This window comes from Panthera tigris, chromosome D4 (assembly GCF_018350195.1).
Source record: "Panthera tigris isolate Pti1 chromosome D4, P.tigris_Pti1_mat1.1, whole genome shotgun sequence".
Classification (NCBI taxonomy): domain Eukaryota; kingdom Metazoa; phylum Chordata; class Mammalia; order Carnivora; family Felidae; genus Panthera; species Panthera tigris.
The window spans coordinates 87684086-87700206 of record NC_056672.1 but is presented as its reverse complement, the minus strand read 5'-3'; the positions used below and the strand labels follow the sequence as shown (position 1 = coordinate 87700206).

The following is a 16121-nucleotide window of genomic DNA, read 5'->3' as shown; positions in this document are numbered from 1 at the left end:
CCCACAGCCCGTGCAGCAGGGACTCTGAAACTTGTCCCCACAGATGCCTCCCCAGGCTGCCTGGAAAACACGGGAGTCGACTCCGGTGACCTACTTGTAGTTCACCGCCTGCTGGAGACACGGCTGGGCCCCCGGCTACCCTCACTCCAGCCCCTCGACAGATCCTGGTCTTTCCAGAGAGAGGTGCCCCCATGCACTCACTTACTTTGAACGCTTAGGTGGAACTGAAGGGTGTGCGTGATTACCTCCAGTTTCCGCCTCACAGACAGTCCCTTAGCATCTGAAATACCCTAGTTAGGAATCTGCTCTCCAGAAGGTATCACATAGGCGTTTAAAAAAATGTTTATTTATTTTTGAGAGAGAGAGGGAGGGGGGTGGGGAGAGAGAACGAGAATGCGAGCAGGGGAGGGGCAGAGAGGGGGGTAGACAGAGGATCTGAAGCAGCCTTTGCTGCTAGGTGGCTCAGTCGGCTACGCATCCGACCAACGCTTGGGTCGTGATCTCACAGTTCGTGGGTTCGAGCCCCACGCCGGGCTCTGTGCGGACGGTGTGGAGCCTGCTGGGGATTCTCTCTCTCTGCCCCTCTTCTGCTCTCTCTCTCTCTCTCTCTCCTTCAAAATAAATGAATAAAGTTAAAAAAAATCGATACCACAGTTTATTCCTTAGCAAAGAACTGTTAGAAATGACTTTATTCTTAGGAGAAGCGTGAGGTGGTCAGAGAAGCGGACTGTCTAAAACGTTGCCGGCAGTGAGCTCGGCAGCCTGGCACCTCCCCGGGGGTGCTCTGGGGCAAGACCCTGGGGTCTTGGTCCCCTCGCTCCTTGGACAGCCAGGCACGGGGGTCTGGCTTCCCTTGTATTTGTTTGCTAGTAAATATTGGGACATTTGGCGGAGTTAAGACCTGCTTTTGTTAGAGCATTCCATCTGGTGGCAAGGCTGTTGGGGTGGCGGGTCTAGGAAGCCATCATGTGCCTCTAACTAGGGGTCCACATTTGTACCAGAAAACCCGGCCAGTTAGAATACATGCCCAATGGCAAGTGGTGGAGGCTGGCTGGGATCTAGGTCTGATCCTGGCACCAGCGCCCCTAACCACCAACCCACACTGCCCTCCCACATTGCCTTCGACTCGCTCCCACGTGTCTAGAGTTCTAGCCTTTACTCTAGACCCTGCCAGGCTGAGGCACTATGCTGGGTGCCCAAAGTGGCCACAAAGGGTGCCATCTTTGGGTGCCCCCTTTCAGTGGCCGCTGTAGCCCCCAAGCGGAAACGACGTGGGGCCCTCAGGCTGCGTCTGGCGGGTGGCGACGGTCGGATGATTCCTTTCACAAAACCAACTCTGAAACATAACCCGTTTCCGCAGGGCGGCGGGGGAGGGGGCTCGTTCTCATGTTGGCCGTTGGATCTCATCAACGGAAGCGTTTTTCCCAAGAGCCTTTGGCCCAGAGCAATAATGGATTTTCAACCAACAGGGACATCCCTGTAGGGACATCACCTTCTATTGTTCTGCAAACTAATGCTTTCGCGCGGCAAGTTCTGGAAGGGGCCAGCTGCAAGTTCTGGAAGGGGCCATCGCTTCCTCTAATTCCTCCTCTCCCCCAATCACCCAGCATGTGGGAAGGCCCCCGTTGTATTGAGAAAGGGCTGGTTCCTCGCCTGAGGGCAAGAGGGGGCCCCTCCAAGATCCCAGGTTGCAGGAGGGCCTAGCGAAGGCCCTAGCCTTTGTTTTCAAACCTTTAACAATCTTTAGAGAAACGCTTTAGGGACCCCCAGGAGAGGACACAGGCAGGAATGGCTGGCGGGGGGTGAGACGTGGGGTCAGGGCCCACCCTGGGGACGCCTGGGCTTCCCACGACACTCCTTGCGATGCGCTGGTTTAACCGTTACGCCCACGCCTCTCACTTGGCACAGTCTTTGTCTTGGGGAACCTGGGCAGACAACCCCCGAAGCGAGAGAAAGGGGGTCACGGGGTGGGGGGGAGGAAGAAGCCTGCGATGAAACGAAAAAAAAAAGAACAGAAACAGACAAAGCAACAGGTCCACACAAGGGAGGCAAGGACAAGTCAGGAAGCGTGTTTAATTGGCATGGCACAGAAGACATACATCAGGAGCACGAGAGGAGGCCTGGGCACACTGCGGGGCCCCTGTCCGCCCCGGGGCCTCGCCCCGCCCCCACCGGCACCTCCAGGACAAGGGCCTGCTTCGTCCCCAGAGACAGACACCAGCGGATTCAGACAGGACAGCGGCCCCCAAAAGAGGCCCCGAGGGGGTTGGAAAGGCAAAGAGGCAAACAGAAAGAACACAACCATAGCCAGGAAATGTTGCTTTTGTTTTTTGTTTTGTTTTTTGGTAAGAGTTGTCCAAATTCCTTTACAAAGTTGCAGGCTTCGGGTCGGGGGTTGGGGGGGGGGGCGGGGAACGTGACCACTCAGACTGCCCTGCCCCACTGGCCTTCGACCTCTGCAAGGTGACCGCGACGCCCACGCCCACTTCCCCCTTCGCCCTGTGAGGGACAGACACTTGCTTCCATCTGAGGGACAGAGGAACTGAGCGGGAGCCACTTGCCCCGAGCCTCAGAGAAAGCTGGTCACTGAGTCCAATTGGGAGCAGGTGGCTGTCCCCGGAGCCATGGGCCGGGGCCACCGTCAAGATGCGGAAAAACAGAACGGCACAGGCTGTGGGGCGAGGCGAGGCGGATGCTGCGTTTGTCCCAGGCCTGGGCAGTAGACAGGAGCCTGAGCCTAGAGGCCAAGACAGAAGATGGGACCAGCTGTTTATTCAACAAAAGCCTTTTATTCATTCAAAAATCAACCATTGGGTTTATTCCGCAGATATTAAAAAAAGGGGGGAGGGCAAGGCTTCCCATCACGGCGCCCTTATGCTCATTAACTTGCTAGCCCTGGGGGAGACCTAGAAGAGGGGCACCTCGGACACACACCGCCAGCCACGGGAGGCTGGGGCCCAGGGCACCTCCCGCTGTCCCCCCTCCAAGCTCCGGTTGGGCCTGACGGGGTCCCCACATGCCTTTGCAGCTCCCGGCCACCAGGGGGCGCGCCCGCGTTCCCTCGGACCCCGGAGGCGCCGCGGGGAACCGCGTGGCTTTTCGCTGGGTCCGCAGAGGGCCTCTCTCCAGGGAGAGGGTGTCTCTCCCGGGGGAGATCTAGGGCACCCCCCCCCCACTTTCCTCCCCTCAGAGAAGAGACGCTTTCCCGAAAGCCCAGGTGTCGTCTGGGAAGTTGGCTGTCAAAGTGAAAAGCATCTCGGGGAAAGGAGGACACACGCGTTTGCCTTGACATTGAACGTTGCCTGGTTAAATATCAGGAAGTCTGTCATTCTGGTCAATGCCATCAACAGAGTGGGGAGCGGACACTGTGGGGGAGAGGCCAGGGCCGCTGCTCCTGGGCCAGGGAGCGAGGAGCGAGGAGCGAGGGCCGGCGGAGGGACTGAGAGCCTGGCCTTCGGTGGGTCTGGAATCCCCAGAGAGCAGCATGTGACCCACCTGGGCCTGCGGGGGGGAGAGGGGTGAATCGGTGCCGGGGACAGAGGCCCACAGCTGCTCAGGTTCCATATCTGGAGGCCTGGTGAGAGGAGGGGACACAACTGTCCCTGCCCGGCCACCTCGGGCACAAATGGCCAGTATCCAGCGCCTTGCCCAACAAGAAGGGCGGCCCTTCCCTGCAGCTCTGGGCCGTCCCCGGGACACGGACCCGAGGTGCGCCTGAGCCACAGGTCCACGGTCCCGCCTGCTAAGGCCAAAAGCCCCACCTGTGGCTCCAAACTAAACGGCCGAAGGGCAAGAAGGGAGAAGGAAGGCCTCGCAGACACCTGCTCCACAGACACCGGGGAATCGATGCCCATGCCGGAGCTGGCGGGATCCGTCACTCCTGACCCTGGGTGGTCCTGGGCTACGAGTCCCTCACCGAGATGGTGCCTCTAGCACTGGGCTGTGCGACTGCTCCTTCCCACTGGGCCACAGATGCACATCGAGGCTCAGGCAGAAGGCGGGGGAGGAATGCCACGCGGGGAACCACCCCCCCACGCAACCCCAAGCCACCAAGTTCATCCCAACCTGCAAAGTCGCCTGTGAGAGCTGAAGCGCTCCCCGTGCCTGCGTGATCTGGGGGCTTACAGTGGATGCAGAGCACAGCCCGAGGCTCTGCTGAGCAAGAAAGGAGTCTGGGACGAGCTGAGCGGTCCGGCCAGCGGGAAGGGACACGCAAGGCCCGCCCCAGCAGCGCCGCTCTCTGGCGGAGGGTCTGTAGGCTGAGGGTTAATTGGCAGACGCTCTGGCCTCCCGGGAAAGTGCAAAGTGAGAACCAAGGACAATTCAAAGTGAGAACCGAGGGCCAGCTTTTTCTCTCCCGGGTAAGGGGCAAGCAAGGAAGAGGACAGGCTGCTGAGTTCGCCAAGAAGCAGGAATTCGAGACTCAGGCCTGGCCCTAAATAGTCTGGGAGGCTGCTTCTCAGTCCGGGAGCCTTCCCTGGAAGAGGACTAGTTCTGGGCCAAAAAAAAAAAAAGACAGCCCGAGAGTCCAGGAGGGACCAGGAAGAGCTGAAGAGAGAACAAGGTAGGTCATCTGATCCCGCACACAACCACCAGTGGCTTCCATGTCCCTGAAGACTTGTGCCAAGAGACAGGAGAGGGCCGCACACCGCGCCCGTGCCTGCTGGGGCGTGGCAAACAGCCGAAGACCGCAGAATCATAAATGCAAGAAACCCAGGCTCACGATGACACGGCGTCGGTGTGGGTACAGGAAACTTCCAGATCGACCAGCCCAAGCCTCCTGGTTCTGCCGCTGGGGTAGCTGGGGCCCAGGGAGGGCAGGGGGCTGCCTGCGATCGCAGAGCAAGGGCCAGCCGCAGGTTCCCGGAGAGGCTCCCTGGCCTCTGACTTTCCTGGTGGCGGTTCCGGGGCCACCCGGGCTCAGTGGCAGGCAGCGTTCCAAGCTTCCTATGAGCACATATGGGCTGCAGTCCCAAGGGACAGCCACTATCGGACTGGACCGTCTGCGGCCCTTCCCTCCTGCCCTCCCTCCCAGCGTTTAAGCTGAGAGAGGAAAGGGAAGGGGGAGGCCACGTGATCTACGGGACAAGGCAGGCGGGCAGGCAGAAAAGCAAGTGGGAGAGAACTGAAGGACTCTCTTCAAAACCCACCAAGGAGGGAGAAGGAAACTTTCCTCTGCTCACCGGCTTGCCAAGAGCGTCCTCCCCCGCCGCCTTTCCTTACACACCCCATCCCACCTTCCGGGCTCCCCCAGTCCCCAGGCTGCTGCAAGCGCCAAGCAAGAGTGGAGAAGCCAAAAGACGTCCCCTGTTTGTCCTCAGAAAAGATGCTCTGGACCCAGAAGAGGAACAGAAGGGGGAGTATGGACAGGAAGCGGAGAAAAGGGGTTCAAGAAGGAGGCATTCGGGCTGGGGGAACAGTGCGTTAGCCATTTAAGAAACCCACCCTTCCCCTCTCCAAACATCAAGCACGGTATCTGAAGAAAAAAAAAAAAGAAGAAGAAGAAGAGAAAAAGAAAAAAAAGGTTTTTGGCTTCTTGGCCGCTTCTGGCCACCATTCTCTCCGGCGCAGGTGGGCGGGGGCGTGCGCATATAAACGGTAGGCCCCGCATCCCTGGGAACTTTGGACACACGAGGCAGCAGCAACAGTTAACAACCAATAAATAAAAGGTATCAATTATATATGTATAAAAAAAAAAACACCTCACTTTCCCCACAAAAAGCACAATACTGTTATCACAAAAAAAAAAAAAATCATCATCATCATAATTCATCATCCTTGCCACGCAGGTGGTCTGGCTGCTCGAGGATGGGACGACAAATAACGCGAATCGGGCAGGCCTCCCCCAATGCCCCCGAGCACACCGTGGCCGAGGCCGTGACTCCCCGTGGCCTCTCCGGCTGCCGAAGGACAGCCGAGGCGGGAGGCAGTCTTCTCTGAGGTCCACGGCAGCCTTCTCCCCATCTGTCAGTCTGTATCTTCTAGGACAGAAGGTGGTTGTTTTTTTCTTTTTTTTTTTCCCTTTGTCAATGTCTGTTTGAAATAAAAAAAAAAAAAAAAAAGCACACGCACAGGAGAGCAGGAAGGACCCAGAGGCTGCCCGCGAAGCAGCCGAGGCCTTGGTTTTGCAGGGGGCTGTAGCCTTTTCCGTTTCGTGTCGGTTTCTGGACAAGCAGAGGTTGTTGGCGATTGGAGCCAGTGGCTTCAGGCGGCGGTGGGTGCAGGGCAGGGGGGAGGAGACCGGGCCCCGCGGCTCCAGGGCCGCCCGGCTGGGTGTAGATGCGGAGAGAGGCTGGGGGAACACAGGAGGGTGGCGTCGGGGGCGGAGGTGGCCTCATGGCACGGGAGGAGGTGAGTGGTTCCCAGGCATCTGGAAGACACAAGGAGGTGAGACAGGTGCGGAGCTGGCTGGCTGCCAGGGACCCACGCCCACGGAGCCGGCAGGGGAGGCAACTGGAGGGCCGGGGGGCATTCCGTCAGAAGTCCTAAAATTCAGCGTGCGCACCCTCGGATCCACCTGTTTGGCGCTTCGCATGGCTCCTTAAGAGGCAAAGGAGGCGTTTCCCACAGTATCATCTGCGACAGCGACATACAAAGGGAGGGAGCGAGCTAGGGAGCCGGTCGGATAAATGAGGGCGCAGCCCTAGGATCAGATAATTTGCAGCCACGAAGGCCGAGGCGCGGCGTGGCCGACAGGCACAGAAGATGTTCAACAGGCTTCGTCACCGGGGACACACAAATAAACCCCACGGTGAGACACCACCCCACACCCGCCGGGATGGCTATCCTCAACACGCGGGGAAGTCCCAAGTGTTGGCCAGTTAGGACCCTCACCCTTGCTGGTGGCAGTGCAAAAGATGTCACCCAAAAGGCTCAACACAGTTACCGTGGGACCCAGCAATTTCACTCCCAGGTAAAAAAGGAACGAGGTCCTGATACCCACTCCGACAAGGAGCCTCGAAGACGTTACGCTAAGTGAAGGGTACCGCACGCCAAAAGCCGCGTATTGCTTTTATGTGACAGACTGCGTTCCGATGACGCGTCCCAAGTAGGCAAATCCATAGAGACAGAAGGCAGGCTGAGGCTGCCTGCCGGGGGCTGGGTTGGAGGCGGGATGGGGCGAAAGTGCTTAATGGATATGAAGGTGGGTTTTTGCTTCCTTTCTTTCTTTTGAGAGAGAGAGAGAGAGCACAAGCGGGGATGGAACAGAGAGAGGGAGAAAAAGAGGATCCCAAGCAGGCTCCACACTGTCAGCACAGAGCCCGACGCGGGGCTCGAACTCGCGGACTGTGAGATCACGACCCGAGCCGAAGTCGGATGCCTTAACTGACTGAGCCGTCCAGGCGCGCCCAGCGTCTGACTCTCGATCTCAGCTCAGGTCTTGATCTCAGGGTCAAGTCTGAAGCCCCGCGAGGGTATGGAGCCTCCTTTAAATAAATAAAATCAAATGGTTAATTTGGGGGTGCCTGGCTGGCTCAGTCAGTAGAACGTGTGACTCCTGATCTCAGGGTTGTAAGTTCAAGCCCCAGGTTACTTAAAAAAAAAAAAAAAAAATCTTAAAAAACATTTTTTTAATGCAATGGTTAATCTTATGTCATGCGACTTGCGCCTCAGTATGTTTTTGAAAAAAGCAGCACGGAGGACCGGGCTGCCTGCTACCGTCTGCACGATCCACAGATCCTTCCCGTAACCCTGCTCCACTTAAATCCCAAGTCCCTGCTGCCCCGAACGCACGGGGTAGGCGTCTGATCCAAAAGGGGTCATTTCCCAGATCTGTGTGACATGACCAGAAAGCATCGGCTGGGCTGGGCTAGTCAGCTACGCGGTGGTGACCCGAAGGAGCAGGCAGGCCCCACGGGAGCAGAGTTGGGGTGGCCGCCGGGGTGCAGGTGAAGGGAAGGGTCCTCCCTGTGCCGACCCCGGGGCGCTTGGCTGAGTTTCCAATCCCGTGCCCTGCCTTCTGTGGCAAATCTGTGACCCCCTGTGATCCCCAGCACTGGACCTGCTGCTTCAAACCGCAAACACGATGGAACCCATCAAATGCGTTTAAATCCGTAAATCCGTGATTGGTCCCCTCTGAACGATGTTAGAAACCCACCTCTTTTTGAAAAGCTGGAAGCCAGGAAGCATCGAGTCTCTATCCGGCCTTTCCTTTAGAAATGAGGCTGCAGTAACCACACGGTCGATGAGGGGGAAGTTTCCCAGTAAACAACCGAGCTAACCACAAAGAAGGACGGACAGCTCTGGGACACCACCTACTGAATGAATGAATGCATGCATGCATGCGTGAATGAACGAACGAATGAAGGGCTTGTCACCAGTGGCTGCTGACGTCACCAGACCTCACGTGATGCCTGGCGGACACACAAAGCCCCCCTCGGGAGGTGCTCTCGTCAAAAGTGGGTCAAAGTGAGTGCCGGGCAAGCCTGCCCATCTAAGTGCCCATTTCCAGGAAGAACAGGAAACTGAAGAACGTGTTAAAACGACCCCCGGGGGCACAATCAGCAAACCGAGAGGTAGGAGACTCCACGGAATGTATTTCTCGACAAATAGCAAAGCAAAAGAAAGGGGAGGGGGAGACATTAAAATGAACGTGAGAGACCTACCAGCCAATTACAATAGGTGGAATTCATTCTGATTCTGTTTCCAAGAAACAAAACATTGCGAGGCCACAGGAAATGGGAAGACTAGCTTAGCTGCAGACTGGGGGGGTATCAGGGAATTAGTACTGGGGTTTTTTTTTCACTATTATGGACTCTCTATAAAGAAATGTTATCTTGGGGCGCCTGGGGGGCTCAGTCGGTTGAGCATCCGGCTTCGGCTCAGGTCATGATCTCGCGGTTCGTGGGTTCGAGCCCCGCGTCGGGCTCTGTGCTGATGTCTCGGAGCCTGGAGCCTGCTTCGGATTCTGTGTCTCCCTCTCTCTCTGTCCCTTCTCTGCTTGCACTCTGTCTCTCTCACTCTCATAAATAAAAAAAAAAAAACAACAGAAGTTTTTAAAAAATCCACCTCATGGGACACCTGGGTGGCTCAGTCAGTTAGTGTCTGACTCTTGATTTCAGCTCTACTCATGATCTCATAGGTTCACGGGTTCGAGTCCCGCATTGGGATCTGTGCTGACAACGCGGAGCCTGCTTGGGATTCTCTCTCTCCACCCCTCCCCTGCTCACAAGCGCGCGCTCTCTCTCTCTCAAAATAAATAAACAAACAACAACAACAACAAAATCCACCTTGAGATTTCCAACAACCTACGTGTCCCAAGCACAGGCCTAGGTCAACTATGGCCCAGCCACACAACAGAATACTACGCAGCTATTAGAAATGATGGCCTCGAACATCTTTACCGATGCAGGAAGTATACAGGATCTCAGTTCCTCAGTGGTTCAGTGAATTATGTAACAGGAGCTTATCTAACAATTATGATACATCAGGAATCTGTGAATAAATATGAAATGATGGAACACAAGTTGGATATAATTACCATCCAGTAGGTTTGAGGACAAGCCTAAGAAAAGGAGGAAGGCAATTTTCAGGGCGAGCTTATAGGAAGGTTGTGTGAAAAGTTTGTCATGAAAATAAAGGAGCATGTTTTCGGCCGCCATGTTGCCGGTGAGGGTAAGATGGGTGTCTCCATAAATGGTGTGAAGGAAAGCCAGTGTAGACACAGCACGAAGTGGACTTTGTGCCAAGTTGGGTAAAATATGTTAAAAATCTCTTTTCTTTGGGGGCGCCTGGGTGGCTCAGTCGGCTGAGCGTCTGACTTTGGCTCAGGTCATGATCTTACGGTTCATGACTTCAAGCCTCGCGTCGGGCTCTGTGCTGACCGCTCAGAGCCTGGAGCCTGCTTCATATTCTGGGTCTCCCTCTCTCCCTCTCTCTCTGCCCCTCCCCTAGTCATGCTCTGTTTCTCTCTCTCTCTCTCTCTCTCTCTCTGACTCTCAAGAATAAATAAACATTAAAAAAAATTCTTTTTTTAATTTCTTTTCTTGGGGCACCTAGGTGGCTCAGTCGGTTAAGCGTCTGACTTCGGGCTCAGGTCGTGATCTCATGAGTTCGTGTCCCGTGTCGGGCTCTCTGCTGTTAGCACAGAGCCCACTTCAGGTCCCCTCTCCCTGTCTCTCTGCCCCTCCCTTGCTCTCTCTCTCTCTCTCTCTCAAAAATAAACATAAAAAAAAACTATTAAAAAAATCTCTTTTCCTTGTGTTAAGTTGCCAAAAGAAAACAGAAACATTCCCTATAAGTTGTTCATTAAAAACAAAAAACAAAAAAACCAACCGCCAACATATGGTTATGAGCTCATTGCTGCTGGGGAAATACAAACCCATATGTGTTCACAGAAAACCGTGAGACGGAAACAATTAGGGTGATTCCAAAATAATCACCTGCTGTAAAGAGACTAATGACGCCATGTGACTTTTTCTGGGGGACAGAAACATCAAGAACCTCTGTGCATACTGCTTCTTCCACGGCCTGCAGGAGACCAAGCAACACTGTCACGTGACAGCTGCCACGGAGGCCACTGGTGACAGATACCACACAAAAGGAGCCTCTGGGAGGGGCACCTGGGTGGCTCAGTCGGTTAAGCGGCCGACTTCGGCTCAGGTCACGATCTCGCGATCCGTGAGTTCGAGCCCCGCGTCGGGCTCTGTGCGGACCGCTCGGAGCCCGGAGCCTGTTTCAGATTCTGTGTCTCCCTCTCTCTCTGACCCTCCCCCGTTCACGTTGTCTCTCCCTGTCTCAAAAATAAATAAACGTTAAAAAAAATTTAAAAAAGAAAAAAAAAGGAGCCTCTGGGAGATGTGACAGAGGATCATAAGCACCGTGGGATCCAGAGGCACACACTGGGCTCTTCTGAGATTAGAGAAGGGACTGTGATGATTCCTTTAGAAACCGGTTTGATTACCTATCCCCATGCTGACCCAGTTACCGAGGATTCAGTTTTTGTGAGCGTTCAATTCTTTTTGAATCACCCCGGACACAAAAACGCGCCCAGCGGTTCTATCTGGGGAATACATGAAGGCTTGTAAAAATAAACTTTTTGTAGGCAGGCGTTCTTCTTCAACATTTTTTTTTTTTTTTAAGATCTTATTTTTAGGTATACCCAGCTCGAGGCTCAGACTCACGACCCTGAGATCAAGAGTCACGTGTTCCACCGGACTGGGCCAGCCAGGAGCCCCTCAACCTGTTCTGTGACGTCTCTTCAGTGGAAAAGGATTTCTTGTGTAAAACAGTCACCACCCTCATCATCAGAAAAGCTTCGGAATGGCATAAGCCTCCGGAAGAAAGTATCAGCAAACCAAATCTGACGATACATCAAAAGGATTAGCACACCTCCAGAAGTGGAGTTTTATTCTGAGAATGCAAGGGTGACCTAGCATTCAAAAACCACGGGGCGCCTGGGTGGCTCAGTCGGTTGAGTGGCCGACTTCGGCTCAGGTCATGGTCTCGAGGTCCGTGAGTTCGAGCCCCGCGTCGAGCTCTGTGCTGACCGCTCAGACAGAGCCCGGAGCCTGCTTTGGATTCTGTCTCATGGACCCCTCCCCTGCTCACGCTCTGTTCTCTCTGTCTCTTAGAAATGAATAAACGTTTAAAAAAAGAGTAAAAAATAATAAAATAAAATAAAACATAACTCCTGGCGAGCTAGAAAGGGAAACTTTCTAAATCTGATAAAACCTTCCAGCAGAAGACCTATACCAGACATCCTAATAATAATTACCGGATTAATTCTAAATCAACTAATCTAATAGTCAATTCTTGAAACTTTTCCCCCAAGACCAAGAGTGAGACAGGAATGCTCATCTTGTCTACTCCTAGGGGGCACTGTGCTGCAGGCCCAGCCAGTGCAAGGAAGCAGGGCAAAGAAACAGATGATGGAAAGAAAGCAGGGAAAGAAAGAAAGCATAGAAAAATCCCAAAGAATCAAAGGCAGACTCTTAGATTTGATAAATGACGTTAGCAGGATCATAGATATATGGTTAATCTACAAAACCCCTGTGAATTTCAGGGCGCCTGGGTGGCTCAGTCGGTTGAGCGTTTGACTCTTGATTTTGGCTCAGGTTATGGGATCGAGCCCCGCGTCGGGCTCTGCACTCAGCATGGAGCCTGCCTGGGATTCTCTCTACGACGCATAACAGAGGAGAGGCAGAGAGAAGAGGAAGGAGAGAATGAGGAAGAAAAAGGGAGACAGTTCTCTTCCAGAATGGAGGTGTCCTGCCCCACCCCCCACCCCAGGCCCCAGGTGCCCCTCCACTCACCCCGGCTCTGGGCCGTGGACTATACCAGCCCGTCATAGAGGGACAGCGCCTGCACAATGGAGGGGTCTGCCTTGGATCCCTCCTGGAACTCCTGTAGGGTCAGCTTCCCGTCGGCGTTCTGCAAGCAGAGAGAGAAAGACAGACAGCTAAAGGTGGAGGGACGACCAGCCTCTTAGGAGAGGGGCCTCTGGGCCGGACCCCGAACATCCCCTCCCCAAGCCCGGCCCGGGACTGGCCGAGAGACAGCTTCGAAACAAAGTCAGGTCAGGAGGGAGGCGGTGTCTGTCGCTCACTAGGTAAGAGGGCTCGGGCATCAGACAGACCTGGGCGCTTGCCGGCAGGGTGACCTTGGGCACGTGTCCCACCTCCCCGGGCCCCGGTTTCCTCACCTGGGCACGAGAGATAACTACATGGCTTCCTCAGGGCACCGGGGTGACGGCTCTGGGAGCCTAAGATGTGCAAAGTGCTCAGCAGCCTGCGAGCGCCCCTAACTCCATACCTGCTATCACGGCCATTAAATCCCATAAATGGCAGTTAATTCCAAAGGGCTGAGAGCTGAATGCATTTCTCTGGAGTCACTCTCGGAAGGGCATTTAAACGACTCCCAGAGGGGCGCCTGGGCGGCTGTCAGTTGAGCATCTGAACTCAGCTCAGGTCACGGTCTCGGAGATCTGTGAGTCTGAGACCCACACGGGGGTCTGTGTTGACAATGCAGAGCCCGCTTTGGATCCTCTGTCTCCCTCTCTCTCTGCCCCTCCCCCCGCTCACGCTCTCTCTCTCTCTCTCTCTCTCTCTCTCTTTCTCTCTCTCTCTCTCCCTTTCTCTCTCTAAAATAAACATTAAAAAAATAAAGAGGCACCTGAGTGGCTCAGTTGGTTGAGCGACCGACTTCGGCTCAGGTCATGATCTCACGGCCCATGAGTTCAAGCCCTGTGTCGGGCTCTGTGCTGACAGCTAGGAGCCTGGAGCTGCTTTGGATTCTGGGTCTCCCTCTCTCTTTGCCCCTCCCCCACTCACACTCTCTCTCTGTCTCCAAGGTAAATAAAAAAAATAATAAGTAAAATAAAATAAAATAATATTTTGATGGCTATATTCCAAAATCATCCCCTTCCTTTTCAACCCCATGGATTTGATTGGATACACTGAAAATCATTATTCTCAGACGCCCACAGACATCTCCAATATGTCAGAGGGGCCCGTGGCAAGAAGTAAAAAAGGTTAAGAATCTTAGTTGAGGCTGGGGCGCCTGGGCGACTCAAGTCCGTTAAGCGCCCGACTTTGGCTCAGGCCACGATCGCACAGTCTGAGTTCAAGCCCCGAATTGGGCTCTCCGCACTCAGAGCAGAGCCCATTTCGGATCCTGTGTCTCCCTTTCTCTCTGCCCCTCTCCTGTTTGTGCTCTCTCTCTCTCTTTCTTTCTCTGCCAAAAATAAATAAACTTAAAAAACAAACAAACAGGGGCGCCTGGGTGGCTCAGTCGGTTAAGCGTCCGACTTCAGCTCAGGTCACGATCTCGCGGTCCGCGAGTTTGAGCCCCGCGTCGGGCTCTGGGCTGACGGCTCAGAGCCTGGAGCCTGCTTCCGATTCTGTGTCTCCCTCTCTCTCTGCCCCTCCCCCGTTCATGCTCTGTCTCTCTCTGTCTCAAAAATAAATAAACGTTAAAAAAAAAATTTAAAAAAAAAAAAAAAAAAAAACAAAAAAAAAACAAACAAACAAACAAAAAAAGCTGCCCCTCTCTTAATTGAGAGAGGAAAAAGTGTCAGGCAAACTTATTTAACACTCTGGGCATTTGATGGGGACAGCAGGCGACCAGTGGATATCTCGGCAGGCCAAGCCACTGCCCTGAACATCCGTGCATTTATAAGGGTCCCCACTGCCGGCCCACGCCTTACCTGGCCGAGGACCGGTCTCCCCCCGCCCCGGGCTCACCTTGTCCATCATGGCGAAGATCCGGTCCACCCTCTTCTCGGGGGTGTTCTCCTCCTCGGGGAGTTCCACCGTGTTCCCCTGCCAGGGAGAGACAAGGTGGGCGGTGGGTTCCGGGCCAGAAATCTGCCTCCCAGGTCTGGGCTGCTTCTGGACGCCGACTGCTCCCCCTCCCCACACCTCCACCCTCTCTGCAGTCTGGCTCTAGAACACTCGCCCCCCTCCCGCCCCACCGCGGCGGCGGTGGCCCCTGCCCGCCGCCCCTCCCCCGGCCAACTCTCACCCGGGGCAGGAGCGCAGCTGTGCGGCCAGGCCCTGTCCCTACATGTGACGCCCCTCCTGCCGCTCCCACCCCGTCGGGCCCAGGCCTCACCACCATCTGGTAAATGGCGTCCACAATGTCTAGCATCTCGTTCCTGGTGATGTAGCCGTCGTTATCCAGATCATAGAGCTTGAAGGCCCCTGGGAGCAAGCGGCCGGGGCGGGGTCACCCGGGAGCAGGGCAGGCTGGGCCACGCCCCTTCCTCCCGCCCCTCAGCCCACAGGGGAGACCAAGGGCCCCGACACTCATCGGCCACGAGGATTCACATCAGGACAAACGGATGGACAGACAGGCACACGCGCATTGACATACACACCATTTCGACTAGGGTTTAAAACCAAAAAAGAAACCAGGGGCGCCTGGGTGGCTCAGCCGGTCGAGCGTCTGACTTCCGCTCAGGCCGCAATCAAATGGTTCCGTGGGTGAGTTCGAGCCCCACATCAGGCTCTCTGCTGTCAGCGCTGAGCCCTCTTTGGCTCCTCTGTCTCCCGTTCTCTGCCCCTCCCCTGCTTGTTCTCTATCTTTCTCTCTCAAATAAATAAATAAACTAAAAAAAAAAAGAAAAAAGAAGGAAAGAAAGAAACCAAAAGTAGAAAGGAAGGGGGCTCTGGGTCTGCCAGAGTGGAGGCTGAGGCCGGGGCTGAGTGGGGTAGGGAGCAGGAGGACCCCCTAATGACGGCCCTCCTCTCCACCCACGGCCCATCCACGATCATGCAGCTTCCTGCTATGGTTGACTCAGAAAATCAAAGAATACCCCCAGGATGGGGGCGGGGTGTAGCTTTTACATGAATAAAATCCTCCTTTATTCCTAAAAAAAAAAAAAAAAGAGAGAGAGAAAGAAACTGCAGGCATTTCTTGTTACCAACGCAACGCAGTGTCAAGGTCCAGGAGAGCAGGGAGTTCTGGCTCAGCTGTTCCCATCCTCTCTCCAGACTCCCTTTTGCACCCCGTGTTCCAGCTTGGAACTCTCTCCCCGCTGGGGCCTCTGACATGCTCTTCCCCTGCCTGCAACCCTCTCCCCTCCTCCCACCCCGGCCAGCTCTCCCCTGGCCCCAGCTCAGCCCCTGATCTTTTTAAAAAAAAAAAAATTAATGTTTATTTATTTTTGAGAGAGAGAGAGAGAGAGACAGAGCATGAGCGGAAGAGGGGCAGAGAGAGAGGGAGACACAGAATCCCAAGCGGCCTCCAGGCTCCAAGCTGTCAGCACAGAGCCCCATGTGGGGCTCGAACTCACAGACCACGAGATCGTGACCCGAGCCGAAGTCGGATGCTTAACCGACTGAGCCACCCAGGCGTCCCTCAGCCCCTGACTCTTAACAGTTCCTCTCCTGTCGGCTCACCCACTCCTTCCTGCCTCGGCTGCAGTTTTATGGGATTTTTAAAAAAAAAAAGTCCCCATGCCAGACTGACACTCGTGAGAGCAGGTGCCTGCCTATCAGATTCCCCCGTGGAGTCCCCGCCTCCTGGCCAGCACACGTTGCTGTGTATCTCTTGGGTGAATGAATGAATGAAGTGAATGAGTGAGACCAGTCGTCAAAACAGTGAATTCCCAAGTGGTGCGGCCAGCGCTGGAATCGGGCCTTTTAACTCGACGCTAAGCTGCCCGTGGCCCGTGTCTG

The 16121-nt window shown here is 54.9% G+C and overlaps 1 protein-coding gene across 2 annotated transcripts in view; it reads right to left on the bottom strand.

Moving 5' to 3' along the window:
- Window positions 1-5663: 5663 nt before the first annotated feature.
- Window positions 5664-16121, bottom strand: part of NCS1 (neuronal calcium sensor 1) — a 50027-nt gene continuing 39569 nt past the window's right edge. For both annotated transcript variants that reach the window (XM_042964640.1, XM_015536069.2), the window contains 4 exons: window positions 14554-14642; window positions 14184-14261; window positions 12255-12372; window positions 5664-6370 (listed from right to left, as the gene is read on the bottom strand). In XM_042964640.1, the coding sequence (XP_042820574.1) occupies window positions 12274-12372; window positions 14184-14261; window positions 14554-14642 (266 nt within the window). In that variant the 3' untranslated portion in view covers window positions 5664-6370; window positions 12255-12273. The remainder of the gene's footprint in view (window positions 6371-12254; window positions 12373-14183; window positions 14262-14553; window positions 14643-16121) is intronic.